This window comes from Muscardinus avellanarius, assembly GCF_963383645.1.
Source record: "Muscardinus avellanarius genome assembly, chromosome: 5".
NCBI classification, from domain to species: domain Eukaryota; kingdom Metazoa; phylum Chordata; class Mammalia; order Rodentia; family Gliridae; genus Muscardinus; species Muscardinus avellanarius.
The window spans coordinates 74,940,122-74,966,580 of record NC_137790.1 but is presented as its reverse complement, the minus strand read 5'-3'; the positions used below and the strand labels follow the sequence as shown (position 1 = coordinate 74,966,580).

The 26,459-nt window shown below is 39.1% G+C and overlaps 1 protein-coding gene across 2 annotated transcripts in view; it reads left to right on the top strand.

Annotated features, from left to right (window-relative positions):
• ZNF148 (zinc finger protein 148) overlaps nucleotides 1–26,144 on the top strand; it is a gene marked incomplete at its 5' end in the record, with an annotated part of 85,199 nt that extends 59,055 nt beyond the window's left edge. For both annotated transcript variants that reach the window (XM_080696864.1, XM_080696863.1), the window contains 2 exons: nucleotides 23,941–24,059; nucleotides 24,301–26,144. In XM_080696864.1, coding sequence (XP_080552990.1) covers nucleotides 23,941–24,059; nucleotides 24,301–25,899 — 1,718 coding nt within the window. In that variant the 3' untranslated portion in view covers nucleotides 25,900–26,144. The remainder of the gene's footprint in view (nucleotides 1–23,940; nucleotides 24,060–24,300) is intronic.
• Between the last annotated feature and the right edge of the window lie 315 nt (nucleotides 26,145–26,459).

Here is a 26,459-nt window from a genome sequence, read left to right as displayed (position 1 = left end):
AAGAGAAATTCAGTAAGTGCCTGGTACTCATCCATGTGTTGGGAAGTTTTGATCTTTTCAAGGAAATTGGGCTAATAGTCTTTTCTTTGAATAATGGGAGAATTTAGAGTGGGTACGGATAGTGAAGATTTGAGGAAAATAAGGGGCAATGAAAAAAAAGTACTTGAAAGTTTTATTGTATTTTTTTAAAAGAGTTGAGAATTTCCCCCAAATATGTAAGCATTTGTGAAACCATGTATAAGCTCTGGGCATTTTTTTTATTTAAAAGGAAAAAATGGTTTTTTTTTTTTTTTCAAAGAAAAAAGTTGGGAAATGAGATGAAGGAAAAGAAGTATTTCTTAATTTTGAGAAGCCACAGACTCTTAAATTTGCTGTAAAAATAACCCCATCTCAAGTTGGTTTAGTTTTTCTTATATGCTCTGGAGAAGAAAGGAAACCTTTTTTTTTTTTTTTGGTGGTACTGGGGATGTAACCCTTCTACCTCCGAGCTACACTCCCAGACCTATTTTATATCTTTATTTGGAAACAGGGTCTCTTAAGCCAGGGAGACTGGCTTTGAACCTGCGTGATCCTCCTGTCTCCACCTCCCAAGCATGGGGATTACAAGGGTGTGCCACCACGCCTGACGCAGAAAGGAAACTCTTTAAAAAAGGTATCATCCAGCCAGACCTGGAAGCTCACACTTGTAATTCTAATAATTGGGCTCTTAGTTACTGAGATTACAGAGGCTGAGACAGGAGGATAGCAGGTTCAAGGCCAGTCTCAGCAACTTAGACCCTGTTGACAAAAACAAACAACAAACAAAAAATAGGGGGGCTTAGCTCAGAGGTAGAATACCCCTTGGTTTAATTCTTAGTACTACAAAGAAACAAGCAAAAAAAGAATGCTATCCAGAGTCTATAATTTTTCATATACATTGTTTCTTATTCAATCAAGAATTGCTTGGCTTGTTAGTGGTGACAGAATAACAGAAGGCCAAGGAAGGATAGATAACCTGTCCTCTGTAGAGTTATCAGAGAAGGACTTTAAAATTTAAACTCGGCTTGCTGAGGTGGTACACACTGGGTGTAATCCTAGTTTTTGGAGAGGCTAAGAAAGGAAGATAGCAGGTTCAAAGCCAGCCTTAGCAACTTAGGGAGGCTCTCATCAATTTAGCAAGCCTTGTTTCCAATTAAAAAATAAAATAGTAGTGGGGCGTGGTGGCGCACGCTTGTAATCCCAGCATTCGGGAGGCTGAGACCTGGGGGATCACGGTTCGCGGACAGCCTCAGCTACTTAGTGAGGCCCTCTGCAACTCAGTGGACCCAGTTTCAAAATAAAGAATAAAAAATAGGGCAGCAGGGGGTGTAGCTCGGAGGTCAAATGCCTCTGGGTTCCATCCCCAGACCCGCAAATAAATAAATAAATAAATTAATTAATTAAATAAATAAGATAGTTCTGGGAGTTACAGCCCAGAGGTAAAAGGCCCCTGGGTCTTTTACTTAAAAAAGAAACTTTAATATATTTAAGAAAATAGTACAACATATACAAAAATTAGATGAAGAATTATACCTGAATTCTATATTTTAAAAGGAGCTGTGAAGCCAGGTGTGGTGGTGCACGCTTGTAATTCCAGTGCTTGGAAGGCTGACAGGAGATCGCACAGGTTTGAAGCCTTACTTAGTGAGGCTCTCAGCAACTTAGTGAGACCCTGTTTCTAAATAAAATACAAAATAGGTCTGGGAGTATAACCCAGAGATGGGAAGTCCCTGGGTTCCACCCCCAGTACCACCAAAATAAATAATAAATAAATAAATAGGAGCTATGGGAGTTCTCTAGAACTGAAAAATAGAATAACTGAAACAACTCAACATAGAAGCCTAATGGAAAATAAAGAATAGAGGCTATAAAAGAGTGAATTAGAAGACATCAGTTGAAAATGTTGCAAAGACTAAAAAGGAAAAGAGAAAAATATATAGGACCCAAGCGTTCCTAGCTGGCTTTCTTCATGTCTCTTAAGGATAATGCATAACTAGTTATATTCTAGAACCATAAGGGAGAAGTTAATTTGCTACACACGGTGGATTTAGGACTTGATTGTTTTGCAGAGTTCAAATGGAGGAAGGCTGAAGCATATAGTTGGAATTCCAGGAAGAGGAGAAGGACTGAGACTAACAACTTTGAAGAGGGGATGGTGGGAATTCTACAAAACTCATAAATGTTAAGTTATATTCAAGAAGCTCTGTTAACACTAGGCAGTTTGCATTTTAAAAGAGAGAGAGAAAAAGAAGTACATTTCAAACAACTATAAACTAAAGATAAAGAACATTTTAAGGACAACCAGAAACAAATTACTCCCAAAGAACTAAAAAGATCACTGGCTGATGTTTTTTCTCTCTCATTAGAAATTATGAGAAAAGAGATGAACTCAGTGTGATGGCACATACCTGTAATCCTTGTACTTGGGAGCCTAAGACAGATCAGCCTTGGGAAATTAGTGACACCTGTTTCAAAATAATAAGGGCCGGGGGTGTAGCTCAGAGGTACAGTGACCTGGGGTTCAATCCCCAGCACTAAAAAAGGAAGAAGAAGCAGGGGAGAAGGAGGAAAAGAAGAGAGGAAGAGGAGGGGAGAAGGAGAAGAAACAATTGAATAACATCTTTTAAATACCTAGGGGAACTATTCATTAGAAGTGAGGGTAAAATAAAAATGTCCTTAGGTAAAGAAAAACCTTGGTAAATTGGTTACCAGTAGTCCCACAGAATAAGAAACAATAAAGACTTTCCTAGACTGGAGAAAAATGACCCCATATGAAACTATGGGAATGTGAAAGAATAAAAAGTGTCAGAGACATTAAATAAATGGCTAAGCATAAATGAAAATTCACATACCAATGATAATGTAACTAAGAGACTTAAATTATATGCAACATTAGCATATATAAGGACAATAGCAAAAAGAGTAAGCATATAAATGTAACACTCTAAGACCTGGTATTTTTATGGAAATGATAAAATTAATAACTGGAGTATAATTTTTTGTAACCACTATAAGAAAAGCAAAGGAAATTGAAGCTAACATGATGGGAAAGGGCAGAAAAATGGAAAAATAAGAGATATAATGTGAGTATCACAGAGCTGAGTATGGTAACGCTTGCTTATAATTCCAGTACTTGGGAGGCTGAGACATAAGGATCACAGGTTTGTGGCCAACCTCACTAGTTAGTGAGACCTTCTGCAACTTAGTGAGACCCAGTTTCAAAATAAAGAATAAGGTCAGAGTGTGGTGATGCATGCTTGTATCCTGGGAGGCTGAGACTGGAGGATCCGGGTTCTCAGCCGGCTGTTGCAACGTAGTGAGGTCCTGTTTCAAAATAAGGCTGGGGATGTAGCTCGGAGGTAGAATGCCCCTGTGTTCAATCCCAGCATAAACAAATAATAAGTGTGTGTGTGTGTGTGTGTGTGTGTGTGTGTGTGTGTGTGTGTAAAATAATTGGGGCTGAGGGTGCAGGTTGGAGGTAGAATACTCCTGGGTTTCATCCTCAGTATGGGGGTGGAGGGAAATTGAGTTTCTCTTATCTAAAATGCTTGCAGCTAAAAGTGGTTAAGAGTTTAAAATTTTTTTTTAATTTTTACATATATGATGAAATATCTCTGGGATAAGACCCAAGTATCCAAGTATGAAGGAATTCACTTGTGTTTCTTACATGTAGCCTGGGTACTTTAACATGACCTTTTAGTTCGCCTGCACTTTGTGACATGAAGTCAAGTGTTGTACTTTCTTCTTTGTGGCATCATGTCAACACTAGAAAGTTTTGGATTGTCTGGCATTTAAAACTTCAGAATTTTGAGTTAACAATGTTCAATCTATACTTGATTCACTTTTAATAAAGTCATAAAGAACAACAAAAGGGGCAAAGAACAAATGCAAAGCTCTATAAGTGATATATTTTATAGATATGAGTCAACATAAAATGGGATATGCCTTCTATATAAGGTAGAATGTAAAGGGAAAGAAAACTAAAGAGACTTTCAGGCAAGAGGCATTATTAGAAACAAAGGAAAACATTTCATAATTAAAATAAATTGATTGCACTGGAAGAATTTTTAAAATGTCAGGGATAGCCAGGCATGGTGGTGCATGCTTGTAATCCTAGTACTCGTGAGGCTGAGACAGGAGCAGCGCAGGATTGCAGCATTGTGGCCAGTCTCAATTACTTAGTGAGACCCTGTTTTAAAATAAAGAATAAAAAATAGGGCTGGGGGTTTAGCTTGAAGGTAGAAGGCCTCTGGGTTCCATCCCCGTTCTGCAAAAAAATAAAAATAAAAAAAAGTGAGAGAGATGTAATTCATAATTGGTCTTTAAATTCCACACCTTTTAGGTTGTGTGAAGACATCTTGTGTCATCTTGCTCTATCCAACTTGCAGTATGAGCTGTCCTTTCATTTCAGGTCCATGCCTTATACCTGCCCACCTTTTTGTCATTTAGTAGCTGTTTCTGTTAGCACGTCTTCTAACACAGTAACATAGAGCTTGTAATAATATAACCTTTATTTTACTTAAGAATGGCTCTAAAACACAAAAGTAGCAATGCTGGCAATTTGGATATGCCTAAGAGAAGCTATAAAGTGTTTTATTTATGTGAAAAGCTGAAAGCACATTAAGGTTCTCTGTGAAAGAAAGATCATAGCCACAATAACTTAATTACAGAATATTTTAAGTAGTTAAGGCTGGCTTCGAACCTGTGCGATCCTCCTGTCTCAGCCTCCTGAGTACTGGGATTATAAGTGTGTGCCACCATGTCTGGTTATTATAGAATATTTTAATAATTTTATTATTAGTTGCTAATCCCTTACTGTGCCTTTATCATAGGTATATATGTAAAGGAAAAAACCAAATGATTGGGTACCATCCAAAGTTTCAGACATCCACCAGAGATATTAGAACCTACTCCTGTAGAGAAGGAGGGATAACTATGTATCAGACACCTATACAAACACTAAAATACTTAACAGTGGGAGACTGAAAGGTTTCTCTCTTAGACTGGGAACCATAGTGATACCTGCTTAGTGTTCCATCTAAGATCCAGCTAGTGCAGTAGGGCCAAAACAGAGAAAACGGGAAAGGAGATGAGCAAGACTTCTAAACTGCTGTCATTAAGAGTTGCTAAAGGGAAATTAAGAAACAGGAGGGGCAGAGTTTGTTACTCTGTCCTTATTGATGTGTATAAATGCAATTCTATTTAACACATACGATGGGAGGGAAGAACTTTGAAATCTATTTTAATTAAACCTTTTATGGAGAAGCAAGGAGCCAACAATAGCCAGACAGCTTCTCTAGAGAAGTTGACAGTGCCGTGATGGTTTGTAGTGGTTTGAGGCGGTCCCTTGTTGGCACAGGGAGGAACAAAGATGAACTGGCCCAGAAACAGACCTATTTGTATCTACTTGACTTACAGTAAAACTGACCCTTTAGTGTGGTAGAGAAAGGATGTTGTTTTAACTAACTTTGCTGGATCTATGGGAGGAAATTAATCTTAACTATGTACCTTACAGCATACACCACAATCAATTCTGGATAGATTGTAGAACTAATTGTCAGGAGCAAAAACCTCTATCAGAAAGGGTTAGAGAGAAGTTTCATAACTTTGAGTAGAGACTATTTTCTTAAGCAGGTATAGAAAGTGCTAGTCATAGTGGAAGAAATTGTTACATTAACATTAAGATCTTTTATTTAAACTGGGTGTGGTGGTGCTGAGTGGGGTTAGGGAGATTGCAGGTTCTTGGCCAGCCTCAGCAACTTAGTGAGCCCTTGTTTCAACATAAAAAATAAAATAGGGCCGGGAGTATAGCTCAGAGGTAGAACACCACGGGGTTCAACCCTTAATACCACACACACACACACACACACACAAATAAGATCTTCTGTTCATTAGACTTTGTTAAGAAAGTGAAAAACTAAGGCTCATAAATATGTACAGAATTACTACACATCTAATTAAGGAAAAGATAAACTGATAGAAAAGTGAGCAGAATGCTTGAACAGATACTTCACACAAACACAAAAAAGATTATTAAAATTGTCAGTAAACATTGAAGAGGAACTACATCAGCTGTCAGGGAAATGACTTTAAATTGTAATCTTACCTCTTTTACACTAAACCCCAAAATAACTGGAGTGAAAAATGCAGGCACTCTAAAGGGCTTGCAAGGATATGAAGTGTTTGAGACTCACTGCTAGCAGGCCGGTGAACTGGCACAGATCCTGTGATTTGTTATTTCCACTCCAAACTATATGCCTTGTATTACTGCGTATGTATTTTCACGAAAAGATGTGCCCAAGAATGTTAAAGCCACATTGTTAGCAATAACCCAAGACTGGGAACAACCTAGATTTCTGTTGACAGTTGAATGTAACCATGGTACATTCATTCCGGACCTACACTGTACAAGTATCTTAAATGCATGGCACTGAGTAGGAAAAGCCAGGCACACAAGAGTACACAGTACAACTCCATACCTGAAGTCCAGCAAGGTGAAGCTACTTGTGTTGAACATTGGGACAGCCACAGTATGTCCACTCAGAAAATTCCTCAGACTGCGTTTATGGTTTGCCTACTATTGCATAGGCATGGTACATTTTAGCAAATTTATTTGTAAATTTTAGAAAGTGTCCCTTCAATGTACTTTAGATGTATTTTAAATTTTTATGTTATAAAGTTATTTAAAAAGGAGGATTGATCTGTGGTGCTAGAAGTCTGGACAGTGGTTGGCTGTGAGCAGCAGCGTTCAGACAGGACTTGAGGCACCAAGGCCTGGCCGTAGTCTGCTTTCTGCGGACATGCCAGGCAGAGTTGATAGACTGAGCAGCCAGTGAGCAGTGATCGTGCTTTCTTTTCTTTTCTCTGTGACTTCAGTAGAAAGTTTACTTCATTGAAATACAGTAAGGAAGAAAGAAAGAATGAGCCAGGCTAGGCAAAATAAAATGTGCCTATTTCCTGATATAGAAGCTAGGCAGTGGGTAAACTGGGGAGTTTATTTTCTTCTTTACTTTTATGGATGTTTGGAAAGATCCCTAACAATAATTGAGATGAACTTTAGGGACAGAAAGCAGATAATTGGTTTCCTAGAGGAGGGAAGAAATGAAAGAGGGCTTAAGGGAGAGATTAGGGAGTATAACAGGAAACTGTTTTTAGGTAAATTTATTGTCTTGATTGTAATGAGGCTTTCAAAGTTGTATACATTTGTGAAAACTAAATAGAATCATTTTTTAAAAAATCTAAGTTCTTTATTCAATCCAACTGCTGTCATTTTCCTGAGAGAATACTAGATACTGGCAAACTCTTAATACTTGGTAAATGAGTCTGAAAGCCTGGGGTACCGCTTGATATATTGGTCTGTGTTATTTTTTCCCTACAGAAAATCATGACCATTACCTAATTTCTTAAAGGCTATTTATAGGTTATTTGAAGGAAGTCTAGACATGTAATCAGAGGGCTCACACTTTAGGCCCTCACTTTTAGCACTGAGGTCAGCTGAAGCAGCTTTTCTGAAGACCAAGGTCCATTCCTCAGCCTGGCTTGCCAGCCATGACTTTGGGCAAAAGCCTCATTATCTGCCATATGGGGTAATGTGCTCTTGCCACCTTTATCCAGGCACAGTTGGTAAGGAAAGATTGTGTATATTGATGGTGTGTGGTGTGATGGTGTGAGTGTGTGTGTGTGATTAAGTGATTATCAGAATCAAACTAATCAACACATCTATCGCCTTACATAGTTACCTTTTCATGTGAGGTGAAAATATTTACGATCTGTCAGTAAAAAATCAGGTATAAAGTCCCATGATTATTAACTATAGCCACTATGCTGTACAAGATCTCCAGAACTTAATTCATCTTATATCTGGAAATGTTTGACTGAAATTTCTTCATTTCTCTCTATCCCATGCCCTTATAATTACATTCTATTTTCGGCTTCTTTGAGTTCTGTTATTTTATATTTCATTTATAAATAAGATCATGTGATATTTTTCTCTTTGTGCCTGGTTTATTTCACTTAGCATAATGTCCTGAGGTTCAATCATGTTGTTGTGAAAAATGGCAAGATCTCCTTTTCTTCTTTTTGGTTGCACTGTGGATTAAACCCAGGGACATTCTACCTCTCGGCTACACTCCCAGCCCTATTTTTTATTTTGAAACAGGGTCTCACTAAGTTGTGAGGCTAGATACAAATCTGTGATCCTCCTCTCTTGGTCTCCCAAGTACTGGGATTACAAGTGTATGCCACCACACCCAGCTTAAGATCTCCTTTTTCTCTTTTTCTTCCCTTTCCTTTTTTCTTCTTCTTCTTCTTCTCCTCCTCCTCCTCCTCTTCCTTCTTCTTCTTCTTCTTCTTCTTCTTCTTCTTCTTCTTCTTCTTCTTCTTCTTCTTCTTCTTCTTCTCCTTCTCCTTCTCCTTCTCCTTCTCCTTCTCCTTCTTCCTCTTCTTTTTCTCCTTCTTCTTCTCCTTCTTCCTCCTCCTCCTCCTTCCCCTCCTCCTCCTCCTCCTCCTCCTCCTCCTCCTCCTCCTCCTCCTCCTCCTCCTCCTCCTCCTCCTCCTTCTTCTTCTTCTTCTTCTTCTTCTTCTTCTTCTTCTTCTTCTTCTTCTTCGTGGTGTGTGTGTGTGTGTGTGTGTGTGTGTGTGTGTGTGTGTGTGTGTGTGTGTTACTGAGGATTGAACCTAGGGGCATTCTACCTCCAAGCTACACCTTTTTACCTTTTTTTTTTTTTTTTTAAGTGGTACTGGGGTAGAACCCAGGAGCTTTTCTACCTCCCAGCTATACTCCCAGACCTATTTTATACTTTATTTGAAACAGGGTTTCACTAAGTAGCTAAGGTTAGCTTCGAACTTGTGCAATCCTCCAGTCTCGGCCTCCCAAGCGCTGGGATTACAAGCATGCGCCCCATGCCACCATCATGCCTGGCTTAAGCTACACCCTTTTTATTTTGAAATAGGGACTCACTAAGTTTGCTAAGGGTCTTACTAAATTGCTGAAAACCTCACTGAGTTGCTGAAGCTGGCCTCAAACCTAAGGTCCTCCTCTATCAACTTTCTAAGTACTAGGATTATAGGCTTGCACCACCATGACCAGTTTATACTCAGCCATTTTAATTCTGTACATGTCACATTTAGGTGGTGTTTACCATAAATTAGTAATGTTGCTTTAGCTTACCTAGGTGCCACTATTGGCACATCGGGGTTTTTTAGTGTTGCTATGTGTAGGCACTTTTTTTTTTGGTTTTTTTGGTTTTTGTTTTTTGTTTTGTAGTGCTTGGGGATTGAACCCAGAGCCATTCTGCCTCCAAGCTACACCCCCAGCCCTATTTTTTAGTTTTATTTTGAAGCAGAATCTCACTAGGTTGATGAGAGTTCACTGTTTGCTAAAGCTATCCTCCAATCTGGTATCCTTCTGTCTCAGCCTCCTAGGTACTGGGATTATAGGCATGCACTGCCACATATGGTTTACTTTTTTTAAAAAAAAATCAGTTGTTTACTGAATATATAGTTTGGCTGATAGAAAAATAAGTTTTAAAATTGCCATATTCATATGGCATTGCTTATGAATAAAGACAGTATTTGTTCACATTCAGTCCCTAGACCAACTCTGAGATTGTTAAAATTATGAATAAGATCTTTCTGGGATATTGCTTTTTTTATGTGTGGGTAGTGTGGATGGAACCCAGTGGCATTCTACCTCTGAGCTGTATCCCTAGCCCTGTTTTTTATTATTTATTTTGAACAGGGTCTCAGTAAATTTCAGAGGGCCTCACTAAGTAGCTGAGGCTATCTTTGAACCTGCAATGCTCTGGTTTCAGCCTCCCAAATGCTGGGATTACAAGCGTGCACCACCATGCCCAGCTATGGGATGTTGTTTTTACTAGAGGCAATCAGTCATTTTCCAGTGTTGCCTGCCTCATAAAGTAAAAGTCTAAAACCTCATCTAAAGAAGCCAAAAAACAGTTCTTTTGTTGTCATTAGCCATTTTATCATAAGGAATTCTAGGACTAGACCGCCATTTCTTTATCTTTGTTTATTGTGGTGCCAAGGATCATATCCAAAGCCTCGCACGTTCTAGGCAAACACTCCATCACTGAGGCATACTCCCAGCCCTAGACCCCTTTAAATAATATGAGGGTTATAAATATATAATTTCACACGCCAGGCGTGGTGGCGCACGCTTGTAATCCCCGCGCTTGGGAGGCGGAAACAGGAGGATCGCGCAGGTTCGAAGTCAGCCTCGCTGGCTTAAGAGACCCTGTTTCCAAATAAAAAAGTATAAAATAGGTCTGGGAGTGTAGCCCGGAGGTAGAAGGGTTTCCAGGAACCCCAGTACCACCAAAAAAACAAAAAACAGAAAAATATTTTTGCTTTGCTTTTGAGAAGTTATGACCTGCAACCTGTTATTTTTTAAAGTGACCAAACATTGCCAATGTTTCTAAAGTTTGAAATTCAGGAGTTAACTTTCTTGCTGCTTTTCATTTGAGGGGAAGAAAATCATTCTATACTTGAAAGGTGAGTTTTAAAAATTTTACTACCTAGACAAATTACTTCTTTCATTAATTATCTGAAGGCTTTGGGGGGGGGTTGCCAATTCAGTTTAACTGACACTTTTGACATATCTTCATGTTACTTGGCAACTTCACAGTTTTTATTTAATAACCTAATTTCCAGTTCGTTGTTTGTAATTTAATCTGAGTTGATTTCCTAGTGAAAGTAATTTCCTACCTAGTGTATGGTCTTCTCTTGGCCTGATAAATGGTGTTTATAACCCTTCTGGAAGGACTAGATGCCAAAGATACTCTTCATTTTAAGCAGAATGACTGGGTGTGTGGTTACTAATCTATGAATTTGTCTCAGTAACTCTATTTCATCTTTCTCCAGGTTTATTGTTTAAGGGCATTCCCATTTGGTACATACTGCCCAGTCACTGGGTTATAACTATAATCAATATGTAAATACAGTCTTAGTTATTTACTGTCAACCTCTTAATTTCTATTGTTAATATCTAACATTTATTAAGCTACTTTTATAATATACAAGATTTACTGCTTATGAGTTACTTTAATGTTTGATTCTGAAGTATATTCTATTAATATTTTATTTTGCAGAGAGAATATCAAGTCTGAGAAGTTTGTATAACATGTACAGTTTCTCACTTAAAAGCTGAGACCAGAGCCAGGCATGGTGGCGCATACTTGTAATCACAGTATTTGGGAGGCTTCGATAGGAGGATTACAGGTTCCCAGCCAGCCTCAGCAATCTGTGAGGCCCTTCACAACTTATTGAGACCCTGTTTCAAAATAAAGAATAATAAAAAAAAAATACGGCTGGGGTGTAGTTTGGAGGTATAATGCCCTTGGGTGAGCCGGGCATGGTGGTGCACGCTTGTAATCCCAGCATTCAGGAGGCTGAGACCTGAGGATAGCAGTTCGCAGACAGCCTCAGCTACTCAGTGAGGGCCTCTGCAACTCAGTGAGATCCTGTTTCAAAATAAAGAATAAAAAATTGAGCAGGGGGTGTAGCTCGGCTCGGAGGTCAAATGCCTCTGGGTTCCATCCCTAGACCTGTTAAAAAAAAAAAAAAAAACCCTGGGTTCAATCCTCAGTATCAAGAAAAGAAAAGAAAAGAAAAAGTCAAAACCAACATTAAAACCTACCTAAACTTCTGTTAACAAGTATATAGTAATAGAACATAAATATTTTTACCTATATTTTATGAATATTCTTTATTATGAAAGTAACTTCTATTTACATTCTAATTAGTCACCGAAGTTAACAGTTCTTAAATATTAAGTGCTTTGTATTTACTGTCACAGTAAAAAGAACTAGTTTGGAAAAGTTTTGTGGAGGAGTTAAGAAAATGACCCTGGTGGTGAGAAAAAGCATGGCAGTTTTAGGAATCAGAAGAAGGCCCCTTTGATTAAAGCTGAGAAATCAAGTAAAGCTGTAAAGAAAGGTCAGACATGAGTGGGGCAGAAGCCCGATGATAATTGGCTCACTTTGCTGTTTTATCCTAAGACATAAAATGTCCACCAGTTGGATTTAAACAAGATCAGATTGGCTTACATTGGCAATGTAAGCTATGGCTATAGTATGGAATTAGGAGAATAGAGCAGATACCAGAGAGACTGCTAGTTAAGAAGATATTATGGTCCAGGTCAGAGAATGGTAGTGTCCTGGACACAGGTGCAGACAGTGGGAAGTGGAGAGAGGTGGGCAGATTCAGCAGGTATGTAGTAAGCAGAGTCAGTAGTGCCTATTAATTGGGTGAATATGGAGAGGGAGTCAAAAGGGTAAAAGTTATACCAGCCTCTGGCCTAGATGGGTGGAAGTGCTGTCTGTGGCCTCTTTCTCACCATAAGATTTCTTTCCTTCAGCCCAGCTATGGATTGAAGATTACAAGTGTAGTGTGAGCTATGATGTAGTTGAGATCCGTGTCAGAGAAATGGATATGTTACATAGACAGTTTGGATTTGATGGTAATAAAGCTATAAAAATAGGCAAGCTTCCCTTCTTGCCAAAGAAAAGAATGTAGAATGAGAAAAGCAGAAAGTCTAGGTAGAAGTCTTCCAAAACATTTCACATTTGGAAGGAAGAGGATTAGCTGGAAAGAGCCCTGAGAAGGAGCAGCAGAGAAGTTAAAAGGAGTATGGATGTTATAGAAGCCAAGGCAAAGTGAATTTCCAGGAAAAATCAAGTTGAGTTGAATGCTGTTAAGAGGGCTAAAAATTAAACTGAAGAGATTTGCAAGAACCATTTTAATGGAGTGGTAGTTAAAGAAGCCAGATTGGAATAGTTTGAAGAGAGAAAGAGGAGAACTAGTTGAAACTGACAAAAATTAGGTGTCTAGCCATAGTGTGCTAGATTATGCCTAAAGCTTAGCTCCTTAAAACTCTCTGATATGTAATTTACCCCAGTAATTACTGTATTAGTCTCTGCCATTGCTAAAATAGAAATGTCTAAGGCTAGGTCTCTCATAAAGAATAGTCTATTCAATTCACAGTGCTGGGACTGGAAGTCCAAGTCATGCATCCCCATTGACTTAGCTTTTGGTTAGGATCCCCGTGGTGGTATCACATCATGGCAGATGGCATCATGGAGGGCCTGTGAGTGGGTGTGATCAGATGGTAAGCCAGCAAGCCAGAGTAACTAGGAAGACAGGCTTGCTCCTGTGGCACTCCTCTTGCACCAACTTACCAGAGTCCCAAGAGATCTGCCATCTACTTCTTTGAGGAACACCACCCCCAGTGACCTGGTTACTCCCCTCAGGCCTCTCCTCTTAAGTCTGCAACTCCTCTCAGCACCATCACATGAGGGACACGAGTCCTTGAGGATGTACTAAGCCCATATTGAAGCCGTAGCAATTACCCATCCACTACAGTAAAATTTCTTACCTATAGACAGCTGACTATGTGCAGTATCACTTACCAGGGGCAACATGCCAGTGGGGAATGCAGTTTCTAAGGATGACCACTAGAAGAGAAAATCGAGGGCCCTTGTGTATTGAAAAATTGTATGTGAGACATGTTGGGATTGTTTTAGTCACCATGTTTTTTTGTTTGTTTTGTTTTGTTTTGTTTTCCAGTACTGGGGATGGAACCCAGGGCCATTCTACATCTGAGTGACACTCCCAGCCCTAATTTTTTATTCTTTTTTTTTTTTTTTAACAGAGTCTCACTGAGTTGCAAAGGGCCTCACTAAGTAGCTGAGGCTATCTGCAAACCTCCAGTCTCCGCCTCCCGAATGCTGGGATTTAAGCATGCGCCACCATACCCTGCACCATGTTATTGTTTTTTTTGTTTGTTTGTTTTGTTTTGTTTTGTTTTGGTGGTACTGGGGTTCCTGGAAGCCCTTCTACCTCCGGGCTATACTCTCAGACCTATTTTTATTTGGAAACAGGGTCTCCTAAGCCAGCGCGCACGGCTGGCTTCAAACCTGCGCAATCCTCCTGTCTCTGCCTCCTAAGTGCGGGGATTACAAGCGTGCGCCACCATGCCCGGCTCATGTTACTGTTTTTGAATGTAAAAAATGTTTACAAACTTCTTGGTACTTTTCAAGTAAGTTTTTCTTGTCAATTGCAAAATCACTCAAACTAGATTTGGTGGCATATCTGTAATTCCAGTACCTGGGAGGCCGAATAGGAGGATCGCAAGTTTGAGCCCAGCTTCAGCAACTTAGACCCTCAGCAACTTAGCAAGAACTTGTTTTAAAACTAAAATATAATAAGCTTAAGGGTATAGCTTGGAGTTAGAATGCCCTGGGGTTCAATCCCCATTACCACCACCAACCCCCCCAAAATAATCATTTTTGCAAATAATAATTATTATAAATTTTTAAACACCAGAGATTTGGTTGGAAAAATATTTCAAACAAGTGAATTTATTAAAATAGTACAAAGCTATACCTGTGCACATATACAGAGTAGAACATATAAAGGGGGAAAACATTCTTTATAGCATCAAGAACAAAAAGATAAAATAGCTAGGAATAAATTTTAACGATATACCGGGTTTGGTGGTGCATGCTTGTAATCCCAGCATTTGGGAGGCTGAGACAGGAGGATCACGGTTCAGCTGCCTAGTAAGAACCATTGCAACTCAGTGAGGCCCTGTTTCAAAATAAAGAATAAAAAATGGACTGGGGGTGTAGCTCGGAGGTAGAATGCCTCCCTGGGTTCCATTCCCATTACTGCAAAAAAAAAAAAAAAAAAAAAAGAAGAAGAAGAAAATAACAATGTAGAAAATTTTTTGTGAGGAAATTATTAAAAAGACTACTGAAGACACAAAACAAGAATTCGTAGAACAAAAGCTATATTTATATTTTCTGTCTCAGTAAAGAATCCACATCATAAAGGATATCAACTTTCCATAAAATTACAGGCAGTTTCTCCCTCCGCTTTCCCCAAATACTAGGTAAAGTCATTCTGAAGTTTCTGTGCAAAGGAGACCAAGAAGACAAATCCAGAGGACAGGGAGGAAGATTAGCTCTACCAGATTATAAAGAATGTTATAAAGGCTTTAAGAATTAAAGCATTTACTGGGCATGGTGGCACATGCTTGTAATCCCAGAACTTGGGAGGCTGAAATAGGAGGATCGCAGGTTCATGGTCAGCCTCAGCTACTTAGGCCGCCCACAACTTAGTGAGACCCTGTTTCACAATAAAGAATAAAAAATAGGGCTGAGAGTGTAGCTTCAAGGTAGAATGCTCCTGGGTTCAATCCCCAATACCCAGAAAAGAAAAGGAAAAATTTTATTCATGCCTCACATTCTGCCTCACGATGAACTCCACATATATGATAATGTTATGTAAAAAGCGAAGCTGCAAGCACAGCCACACACGCACTTAGATTCCTGGTAGCATGCAGCTCCATTCTCACCAACTACGGGTCTGAAAAGGCAAGAAAAAAAAGTCCAACTTCTCTAATAAAATGCTTATAAATCATCTACTAAAAAACCTAATGACCTACAAAAAATTGGGTGAAAGACATGAGTGAGGAAAAAAATGACTTGCCCTCACACTGGGATTAGGTAATGCTGCTGTAGTTCAAAAAACTCAAAACACAAGAACAAATACAAAGGGAGTCTTCTTCCTATCCTTGTCCTGTGTTTTTGAATGTTTACATTAATCTCTGGCTTACTTAGCCATCATATTTGTTCTATAGGTTGAGTATCCTCTCTCTGAAATACTTGGGACCAGAACTGTGATGGATTTCAGACTTTTTTTCAGATTTGGAAATATTTGCATATACATCGTGAAATATCTTGGGGATGGGACCCAAGTTAAACATGAAATTCATTTGTATTTCATATACAACTTGTACATATAGCCTGAAGGTAATCTTAAACAATATTTTTAATTTTATGCATGAAACAAAGTTTTGCAGTGAAATTTTCCACTTGTAGCATCATGTCAGTCCAGTGGTGTGTGCCTGTAATCCCCAGTACTGGGGACGCTGACACAGGGGGATCACACGTTTGAGGTCAGCCTCAGGAACTTACTTAGACCCTGTCTTAGAATTTAAGAAATTAAAAGGGCTGGGGATGTAACTCACTAATAGAGCAACCCTGGGTTCAATCCTCACTACCAACCCCCCCCCAAAAAAAATGTTCAGATTTTGGAACATTTTAGATATTTTAATTAGGGAAACTCAACCTATATTTAGTATGTAGGGGCTGTGCGGAATTGTTTTTAGCAACAAGTAACATTTGTACAAATTGTTTTTAAAGCATTTATGTTTCTAGTACTTTTTTGTTAAGGGAAATGTCTTAGTATTGCTTCTAGTTAAATAAGGCGTTACTTTTTATTATCTATTAGGATATAGATAATTTAAACATGAATCTGTTCTTAGTACATGTTGAGTTTAGTTTTGAGCTCCTTGAGGAAAAAAGTATTTCTAATTCATTTATTTTACATAGTGCCAGTTGTATTCTTAAGTTTTTTTGTTTTCGGGGGGTTTTTGTGTGTGTGTGTGTGGTACTGGGGGTGGAACCCATGGGCTTTCTATATTCCCAGATCTATTTTGTATTTTATTTGGAAACAGGGTCTCACTAAATTGCTGAGAGCCTCACTAAGTAGCTGAGGCTGGCTTCGAACCTGTGCAATCCTCCTGTCTCAGCCTCCTAAGCGCAGGGATTACAAGTGTGTGCCACCACACCTAGCTCTTAGGTGGTTTTTTGGGGGGCGGGGCGGGATGGAACCCAGGGACATTTGACTTCTGAGCTACACTCGCTGCCCTATTTTTTTATTCTTCTTATGGAATATTTTAAAAATCATAATGTTGAGGTAAAATTTATGGTATCTGGAAACCCGCCCATTTATACAGGTGAGTTCTTTTCAAGCATGTTCAGTCTTTTTTTTTTTTTTTTTTTTTATACAGGGGGGTGGAACCCAGGGGCTTTTCTACCTCCAGGCTATACTCCCAGAACTATTTTATACTTTATTTTGGAAACAGGGTCTCACTAAGTTGAGAGCCTCACTAAGTAGATGAGGCTGACTTTGAACCTGTGCGATCCTCCTGTCTTAGCCGCCCAAGCGCTGGGATTACAATCATGCGTCACCACGCCCAGCTCCACAGAGTCTATTTTTAAAAGATTTTTGTCACTCCAAAAAGAAATCTCCCTCCACCTTGTGCCCCCTTCCTTCCTTCTTTCCTTCCTTCTTTCCTCCCTCTCTTTTTTTCTTTCTTTTTTTTTTCTAGATATGGAACCCAGGGGCATTCTACCTCTGAGCTACACCCCCAGCCCTATTTTTTATTCTTTATTTTGAAACAGGTTCTCACTGAGTTGTGGGTAGCCTCACCAAGTAGCTGAGGCTGTCCTTGAATCACGATCCTCCTGTCTTTGCCTGCCAAGTACTAGGATGACAAGCGTGCACCACCACACTCGGCTTGTCCACTTCTTTTCACAGCCTATTTTGGGCATGTTGTAGCTTGTACTTTATACCTATTTATATCTGAATAATCTGTGGTATAGGATATAGGATATAGCATGTTTTCATTTATTCCATTAGACAGTGGATATTTGCGGTATCTCTACTTTTTAGCTATCGTGAATACTGGCATCCATATTGTGCACAATAGGAAAGTATTCTAGTTCTAGATATGTGGTGGTAGTAGAATTGCTAGATTATGTGGTAACTCTGTAACTTTTTCTGGCCTGCAAAACTTTTCCACAGCAGTTGCACCATTTTAGAAACCCCCCCCCCCAATACTGGGGATGGACCCCAGGAGCATTCTACCTCTGAGCTCTATTTTTTATTTTTTATTTGAAACAGGGTCTCACTAAGTTGTGGAGGGTCTCACTAAGTAGCTGAGGCTGGCCGCAAAACTGCAATCCAACTGCAGTCCTCCTGTCTCAACCTCCCAAGTATTGGGATTACAAGTATGCGCCACCATGCCCAACTCATTTTATAATTCTCACAGGCCATCTCTGAGGGTGTCATTATTTCTATACCCAGTGCTAACATTTGTTTCTATTTTAGCCATCCAGTAGGTTGGAGTGGTACGTCATGGTGGTTTTGGTTTATATTGTACAAAGGACTCTGATGCCAAGTATCTTTTCAGTGCTAATTGGTCATTTGTGTATCTTTTTTGGGAAGAAGGTTCATTCATATATATTGTCCATTTTCAAATTAGATTGTCTTTTTACTGCTGAGGTATGAGTTCCTTTTATAGTCTCTGTACATATCCCTTATCAAATATATGATTTGTAACCGGTCATAGTCTTAGTGGTGCACGCTTGTAATTCCAGCATTCAGGAGGCAGAGATGGGAGGATCACGGTCTGCGGATAGCCTTAACTACTTAGCAAGACCCTTCACAACTCAGTGAGACCCTGTTTTAAAAAAAATAAAAAAAAATAAAAAATAGGACCGAGGGTGTATCTTGGAGGTAGAATGCCCCTGGGTTCCATCCCCAGTACAGCAAATATATATATTTATATGTATATAAAGTGCATGTATACATAATTTGTAAATATTTTATCCCATAATGTGAATCGTCTTTTCACTTTTAAAAAACAGATTTCATAAAGTTTATTTTAATCAGTTTTAAGCATACAATTTAGTGGCATTAAGCTAATTTACAAGATTGTGTAACCAGACAGAAGGGCTCTAACCCAAACTGGGCATGCTGGGTCACACCTGAGATCCTAGTTACCCAAGATGAGAGAACTGTGCCCTTGATGCCAGCTAGGGCAACAGAGTGAATAGTGAGACTCCATCACACACAAAAAGTAAGTAGATAATAGTCATAAAAAGCTATAACCATGAAATAATAATTTCCCACTCTTGCCTCCCATATTTCTGGTAACTACTGGTTTACTTTCTGTGTCTCTGAATTTATCTATTCTGAGTGCTTCACATAAGCAGACTCAGTCCATATTTAGCCTTTCATATCTGACTTTTTTCATTTTGTATAAGTTTTCATCCATGTTATAAGTAGCACATATCAGGATTTCCTTTTATGGCTGAATAATACTCTTATTTATCACATTTTTCTCTCCATCTGGTGATAGAACACTTGGCTTGCTTTACCTTTTGGCTGTTGTGAATAATGCTGTGATATATATTGGTATTCAGGTATCTGTATGGGTCCCTGTTTTTAATTCTTTTGAATATGTACCTAGGAGTGGAATTACTGAATCATATGGTAATTCTGTGTTTAACTTTTTTGAGAAACTGCCAAAACTATTTCCCCACAATAGCAGATGTGAATGCCTTTGCTTTTTTTTTTTTTTTTGAGAAGTGTCCTTTGAAGCACAAAAGGTTTTAGTTTTGATGAAGCTCACCTAGGGGTCTAGGGGGTCTAACTCCATTCTTTTGCATGGAGTAGGTATCAAATTGTCAGAGCACCATTTATAACACTAGTCTTTATCCATTGGATTACCTTTATTTATTTATTTATTTATTTATTTATTGTTTGTGTGTGTGTGTGTGTGTGTGTGTGTGTGTGTGTGCGCGCGCGCACGTGTATGTGTGTGGTACTGGTGGTGGAACCCAGGGGCTTTCTACCTTCGGGCTATACTCCCAGACCTATTTTTTATATATATATTTTATTTGGAAACAGGATCTCACTAAGTTGCTGAGAGCCTCACTAAGTAGCTGAGGCTGGCTTCCAACCTCTGTGATCCTCCTGTCTCAGCCTCCCAAGCGCAGGATTACAAGCATGCATCACCACGCCCAGCTGGATTGCCTTTATTTACTTTTTTAAAACTTGTTGTGATCCCAGGGGCATTCTACCTCCTAGCTACACCCCCAGCTCAATTTTTTATTCTTTATTTTGAAACACGGCCTCACTAAGTAGCTGAGACTGACCTTGAACCTGTGATCCTCCTTTCTTAGCCTCCCAAGTACTGGAATTATAAGCATGTACCACCATGCCTGACTACTTTGGCCCCTTTTTAGGAAACGATTTAACCATTTCTTGATACAAGCCATTATGACACTTTCTTGGTTACTATGGTTTTGTAGTAAGTTGTGAAGTCTAGAAATGGGCATCTTCCTATCTGGTTCTTTTTCAAGATTTTTTTGGCTATTCTAGATGTGCTTTAGGATAAGGTTGCCAATTTCTGCTTTCCTAATATTAAGTCTTCTGATCTCTAATATTAGACAGAATTAATTGAATTCTAATTATCTTGCCGATTTTTTACTTCTTTCTGCTTTGTTACATGTTCTCTGTTAAAATGTGCACGTGTGTGTGTGTGTGTGTGTGTGTGTGTGTGTGTGTGTGTGTGTGTGTTAGTTACTGGGGGTGGAACCCAGGGACTTTTCTACCTCCAGGCTATACTCCCAACCTATTTTATACTTTTATTTGGAAACAGGATCTCACTGAGTTGCTGAGAGCCTCACTAAGTAGCCGAGGCTGGCTTCGAACCCGTGCAATCCTCCTGTCTCAGCCTCCCAAGCACGGGGAAACAATGCCTTCCTTCCCTTTTCATCTTGGTCTCTCTGGAATCTTGTTCCTTTGATTATTCACTGTGACAATTTCGTTTTGATTTAGTTCAGTATTCATATTCAGTTCTTCTCCACTGGTTCCTCTGCCTTCAAACAGTACTGTCTCCCCATCCTTAAAAATATTAAATCTTGAACAGATTACCTCCTGTTACTTCCCATCTCCTTTTTCTCATTTCTCTCACATCCAAACTTCCTTTAACAAGTGATCTTCTCTCCAAGCTTCTGTGCTTCAATAATTATTCAGTGGCCAAGTGCCTTAACTTTTCTGGGCTTTAATATTTCTGTTCCATAAAATGAGTGAGTTAATCTAGATTCTTGTATTTAGCCATCTTTCTAGCCTTTGAACCCTGGAACCTTTACTTGAAGCCATAGTATATCAAAGTGAGATATTCTGCAACTTAATTTTCTGGACAAGCTTTAAACCTTTTGCCATATCAGCAGCAGTGCTTGAGACCTGAAGAACCCCCAAGAGCTACTGAGAGGCCCTTTCCACCCTAAAATTTGGTAACCCTGTAGCAATTGCAGAAGTTATATTCTTGAAAGTTTTAAATCCAATTTTATCATCCCAGATGAGGAACACATATAAAAACTTAAATATATAAGATATAATATAATATGATATATATTATATATATATATATTTTTTTTTTTTTTGGTGGTACCAGGGTTCCTGGAAACCCTTCTAACCTCCTGAATTCACTCTCAGACCTATTTTATATTTTTTATTTGGAAACAGGGTCTTTTAAGCCAGCGAGGCTGCCGTCGAACCAGCGCGATTCTCCTGTCTCCGCCTCCCAAGCGCAAGGATTACAAGCGTGCACCACCACACCCAGCCAATAATTTACTTTTTGCCAAAATAAATTCTCATCTTCGGCACCATTTTTCTGGATGTTGTGTTGTATCTCAATACTTAGTTGCTTGGTCATTCCTCCCAGATTTTATTTCTTTGGCATTTACTTTCAAAAAGTGCTACTCAGCTTAGATTTCAGCACTTTTAAGAGGCTTTTCCAAATCATATCAGCTCATAGTAAAACTTTTTCTCATTGATATCCACTGTAATAATCATTATGCCATTCATATGGTAAGAATAGAAATGTATAGTAGAATTACCGAGTTGAAAGTACTGAGTGTCATAGGAGAGAGATAGAGTTCTGTGGATATTCAAAAAGAGGGCAAAGTATCCCAGAAGAGACATGGCTTGGATCTCAGTGGGAATGAGGTGGACATGCCTGACTAAAGGAGTAGCATGGGTCAAGGCAAAAATAGGAAGGTGTGTGTGGTTATTTATATATATATATATATATATATATTTTTTTTTTTTGAGTGGTACTGGGGTGGAACCCAGGGGCTTTCTACCTCCAGGCTACACTCCAAGACCTATTTTATACTTTATTTGGAAACGGGGTCTCACTAATTTCTGAGAGCCTCACCAAGTAGCTGAGGCTGGCTTCGAACCTGTGTGATCCTCCTGTCTCAGCCTCCCAAGCGCTGGGATTACAAGTGTGTGCTACCACGCCCAGCTTGTGGATATTTTTGATTGGCTGAGGAAAAGGCTAAGGAGGGAAATCCTGGGATATGAGCCAAAGCCGTTCTCATTTTATAATATGTGTATCTTGTTTTTTTTTTTTTTGTTTGTTTTTTTTTTTTTTTTTTTGGGGTGGTACTGGGGTTCCTGGAAGCCCGTCTATCTCCGGGCTACACTCCCAGACCTATTTTATTTTTGGAAACAGGGTCTCCTGAGCCAGCGCGGCTGGCTTCGAACCTGCGCGATCCTCCTGTCTCTGCCTCCCAAGCGCTGGGATTACAAGCGTGCGCCACCACGCCCGGCAGTGTATCTTGTTTTTTCAACTATGCTATTTACTCTCTGAACACAAGCATAATGTCTTTAATTTTCTACAGCAGGGGTATGAATAGAAGGCAGTAGTCAGTAAAATTTTATTGAGTATATGATATGTTGAAATGGTAAAGCTGGGCATGGTGGTGCACATTTGTAATCCTAGCATTTGGGAGGCCAAGACAGGAGGATCACGGTTTGCGGACAGCCTCAGCTTTTTAGTGAGGCCCTTTGCAACTCAAGTGAGGCTGTTTCAGAATAAGAATAAAAATTAAGGCTGGGTATGTAGCTCAGAGGTAGAATGCCCTGGGTTCCATTCCCAGTACGGGGGGGGGGGGGGGAGATACAGGAAGGAAAAGAGAGTAGCTTCCCAAACAAACTTTTTTTTTTTTTTTTTGGGTGGTGGTACTGGGGGGGGGGGAACACAGGAAGGAAGGAAGGAAAAGAGAGTAGCTTCCCAAACAAACTTTTTTTTTTTTTTTTTTTGGTGGTACTGGGGTTCCTGGAAGCCCTTCTACCTACAGGCTACACTCCCAGACCTATTTTTACATTTTTATTTGGAAACAGGGTCTCCTAAGCCAGCGCGCGTGGCTGGCTTCGAACCTGCGCGATCCTCCTGTCTCTGCCTCCCAAGTGCGGGGATTACAAGCGTGCGCCACCACGCCTGGCCTCCAAACAAACATTTTTCAAGGTGACTTCTTGTCATACCATTCCGTTTACCTAGACTTTAGCTTTATCAGTTAAAAACTATTTAGAGCCTCATAGTAATGGTGTCTTATGACTAAGCAGTCCTTAGCGGGTTTTTAATAAATGAGGGTGATGGGTGGGGCCAGTAGTATGTGCAACTAACAGAACCCAGTTTATAATTCACCCTCAAGGGACAGGAAATGCTGGTTTGAGTAGAGAAAAATAATCTATATAAACTTTAGTCTCTAAGCTCTTTTTATGTCTTAATATATTAGATTGTAAAGAATATTTTCCTAGGATTCTCATTGAACCCCATGTGCTTTTTGCTTTTTATTTTTTATTTTTCTCAATACTGGGGATTGAACCCAGGGACATTCTAGCCCCAAGCTACACTCCCAGCCCTATTTTTTGTTCTTTATTTTGAAACAGGGTCTCTCACTAAGTGGGGGATAGGCCTCACTAAGTAAGCTGAGGCTGGCCACAAACCTGCGATCTTCCTGTCTCATCCTCCCAAGTACTGGGATTACAAGGATGTGCACCACACCAAGCAACCATGGGAGCTCTTTAAAAGAAACTAAGAACTTAAAAGCTGTACCCAAGAAATTTATTGGTTGTATACTGGACAACATTATTTTAAAGTTCTAATATATTGTTTTCTATGATTGAAAAAAATGTAAGGAACATCAGCTGTTTTACTGAAAGAATGTCCATATTGCTATAAATTCCTGGTACTGCTGGTCTCCCTGGAGAGATCATGTTGTATGCACACATAACAGAAGGGAGGAATATTGAATATCCCTGCTTTCAGCTTCTACTGTAAGGAAGACTTTTTTCATTTAAAAAGGGCAAATTATCATAAATGTTAAAATCCTTTTATTTTAGAAATCCTTATGACAAAGTAATTCATTATTTACAATATTTGTTTTGTTTTAAACTTTCTATATTATGTACTAGGTGAAAAACCATTTCGCTGTGATGAATGTGGTATGAGATTCATACAAAAATATCATATGGAAAGGCATAAGAGAACTCATAGTGGAGAAAAACCTTACCAGTGTGAATACTGTTTACAGGTAAGATAGGTAGTTTGAAATTCTTCTATCCTAATTAAATGATAAAGTAATTCTAATAAATTAAATGAAATGTTATTTACTAGAACTATTTGAGGAACTTAGACTCATAAAAAATCAGCTTGATTAATTTGTTTGAATTTTTATATTGTTATACTTATTTTGTTTCTTTTTTCTTTTCATTTTCTCTTTTGTTGATCAAAAATACAAACAAAATCCCCACTTCATCCTCTGAATTCTACAGTATTTTTCCAGAACAGATCGTGTATTGAAACATAAACGTATGTGCCATGAAAATCATGACAAAAAGCTAAACAGATGTGCCATCAAAGGTGGCCTTCTCACATCTGAGGAAGATTCTGGCTTTTCTACATCACCAAAAGATAACTCACTGCCAAAAAAGAAAAGGCAGAAAACTGAGAAGAAATCATCTGGAATGGACAAAGAGAGTGGTTTGGACAAATCTGACCTGAAGAAAGACAAAAACGATTATTTGCCTCTTTATTCTTCAAGTACTAAAGTAAAAGATGAGTATATGGTAGCAGAATATGCTGTTGAGATGCCACACTCTTCAGTTGGGGGATCACATTTAGAAGATGCATCAGGAGAAATACACCCACCAAAATTAGTTCTCAAGAAAATTAATAGTAAGAGAAGTCTGAAGCAGCCACTGGAGCAGAATCAAACAATTTCACCTTTGTCCACATATGAAGACAGCAAAGTTTCAAAGTATGCATTTGAGCTTGTGGATAAGCAAACTCTTCTGGACACAGAAGGCAGTGCCGACATGGATCAGGTTGACAACTTGCAAGAGGGGCCCAGTAAACCCGTGCATAGTAGTACTAATTATGATGATGCTATGCAGTTTTTGAAGAAGAAGCGATATCTTCAAGCGGCAAGTAACAACAGCAGGGAGTATGCACTGAATGTGGGTACCATAGCTTCTCAGCCTTCTGTAACACAAGCAGCTGTGGCAAGTGTCATTGATGAGAGCACCACGGCATCCATATTAGATTCACAGGCATTGAACGTGGAGATTAAAAGTAATCATGACAAAAATGTAATTCCAGATGAAGTACTGCAGACTCTGTTGGATCATTATTCCCATAAAGCTAATGGACAACATGAGATCTCCTTCAGTGTTGCAGACACTGAAGTGACTTCTAGCATATCAATAAATTCTTCAGAAGTACCTGAGGTCACCCAGTCAGAGAATGTTGGATCAAGCTCCCAAGCATCCTCATCAGATAAAGCCAACATGTTGCAGGAATATTCAAAGTTTCTGCAGCAGGCTTTGGACAGAACTAGCCAAAATGATGCCTATTTGAATAGCCCGAGCCTTAACTTTGTGACTGATAACCAGACCCTTCCAAGTCAGCCAGCATTCTCTTCCATAGACAAGCAAGTCTATGCAGCCATGCCCATCAATAGCTTTCGGTCAGGAATGAATTCTCCACTAAGAACAACTCCAGATAAGTCCCACTTTGGACTAATAGTTGGTGATTCCCAGCACTCATTTCCCTTTTCAGGTGATGAGACAAACCATGCTTCTGCCACATCAACACAGGACTTTTTGGATCAAGTGACTTCTCAGAAGAAAGCTGAGGCTCAGCCTGTCCACCAAGCTTACCAAATGAGCTCCTTTGAACAGCCCTTCCGTGCTCCATATCATGGATCCAGAGCTGGAATAGCGACTCAGTTTAGCACTGCCAATGGACAGGTGAACCTTCGGGGACCAGGGACAAGTGCTGAATTTTCAGAATTTCCCTTGGTGAATGTAAATGATAATAGAGCTGGGATGACATCTTCACCAGATGCCACAACTGGCCAGACTTTTGGCTAAAAAAAAAAAAAAAAAAAAGTGTAAATAATACTGGCACTTTAGAACAGATTAATCAAGAGTGGGGTTACTCTGTGTTAAATGGAGTGCTGTACAGATTTAAGAGCAATGCGTTATAACAAGTTAAGCTGATATGAATAGCAAGATAATCCAATACCTGCATTTTGTTTGGTTAGTCAGCATTCTTTGAACTGCCTTACATGTTGTCACCTTTATAGAAGCGATGCATATACTTGTTTTAGATCAGAAACTTGCTATTCCACCTACACCAAGTTAAAAAGGAAAAAAATAAAAAAGACTTTCGCACAATTGTTTCCTAACTGATAACATTGTACATTCTTAGGAGATTAGTAATTGTGTGAAATTTACTCATACTGTTTCTAAGTTTTTCAGCATAGTCATTGCACTTCAGCAGGGAATCTGAGTATACTTTACAGAGTGAACTTAAATGTCAAGAGATTATGGCTTAAATTAGCTTGTCCTGTAGGGGGAAAAAAAGAAACCACCTTTTAAAAAGAATGATATGCCATATACCCTTGATTTTAATTTTGCATTATATTGAC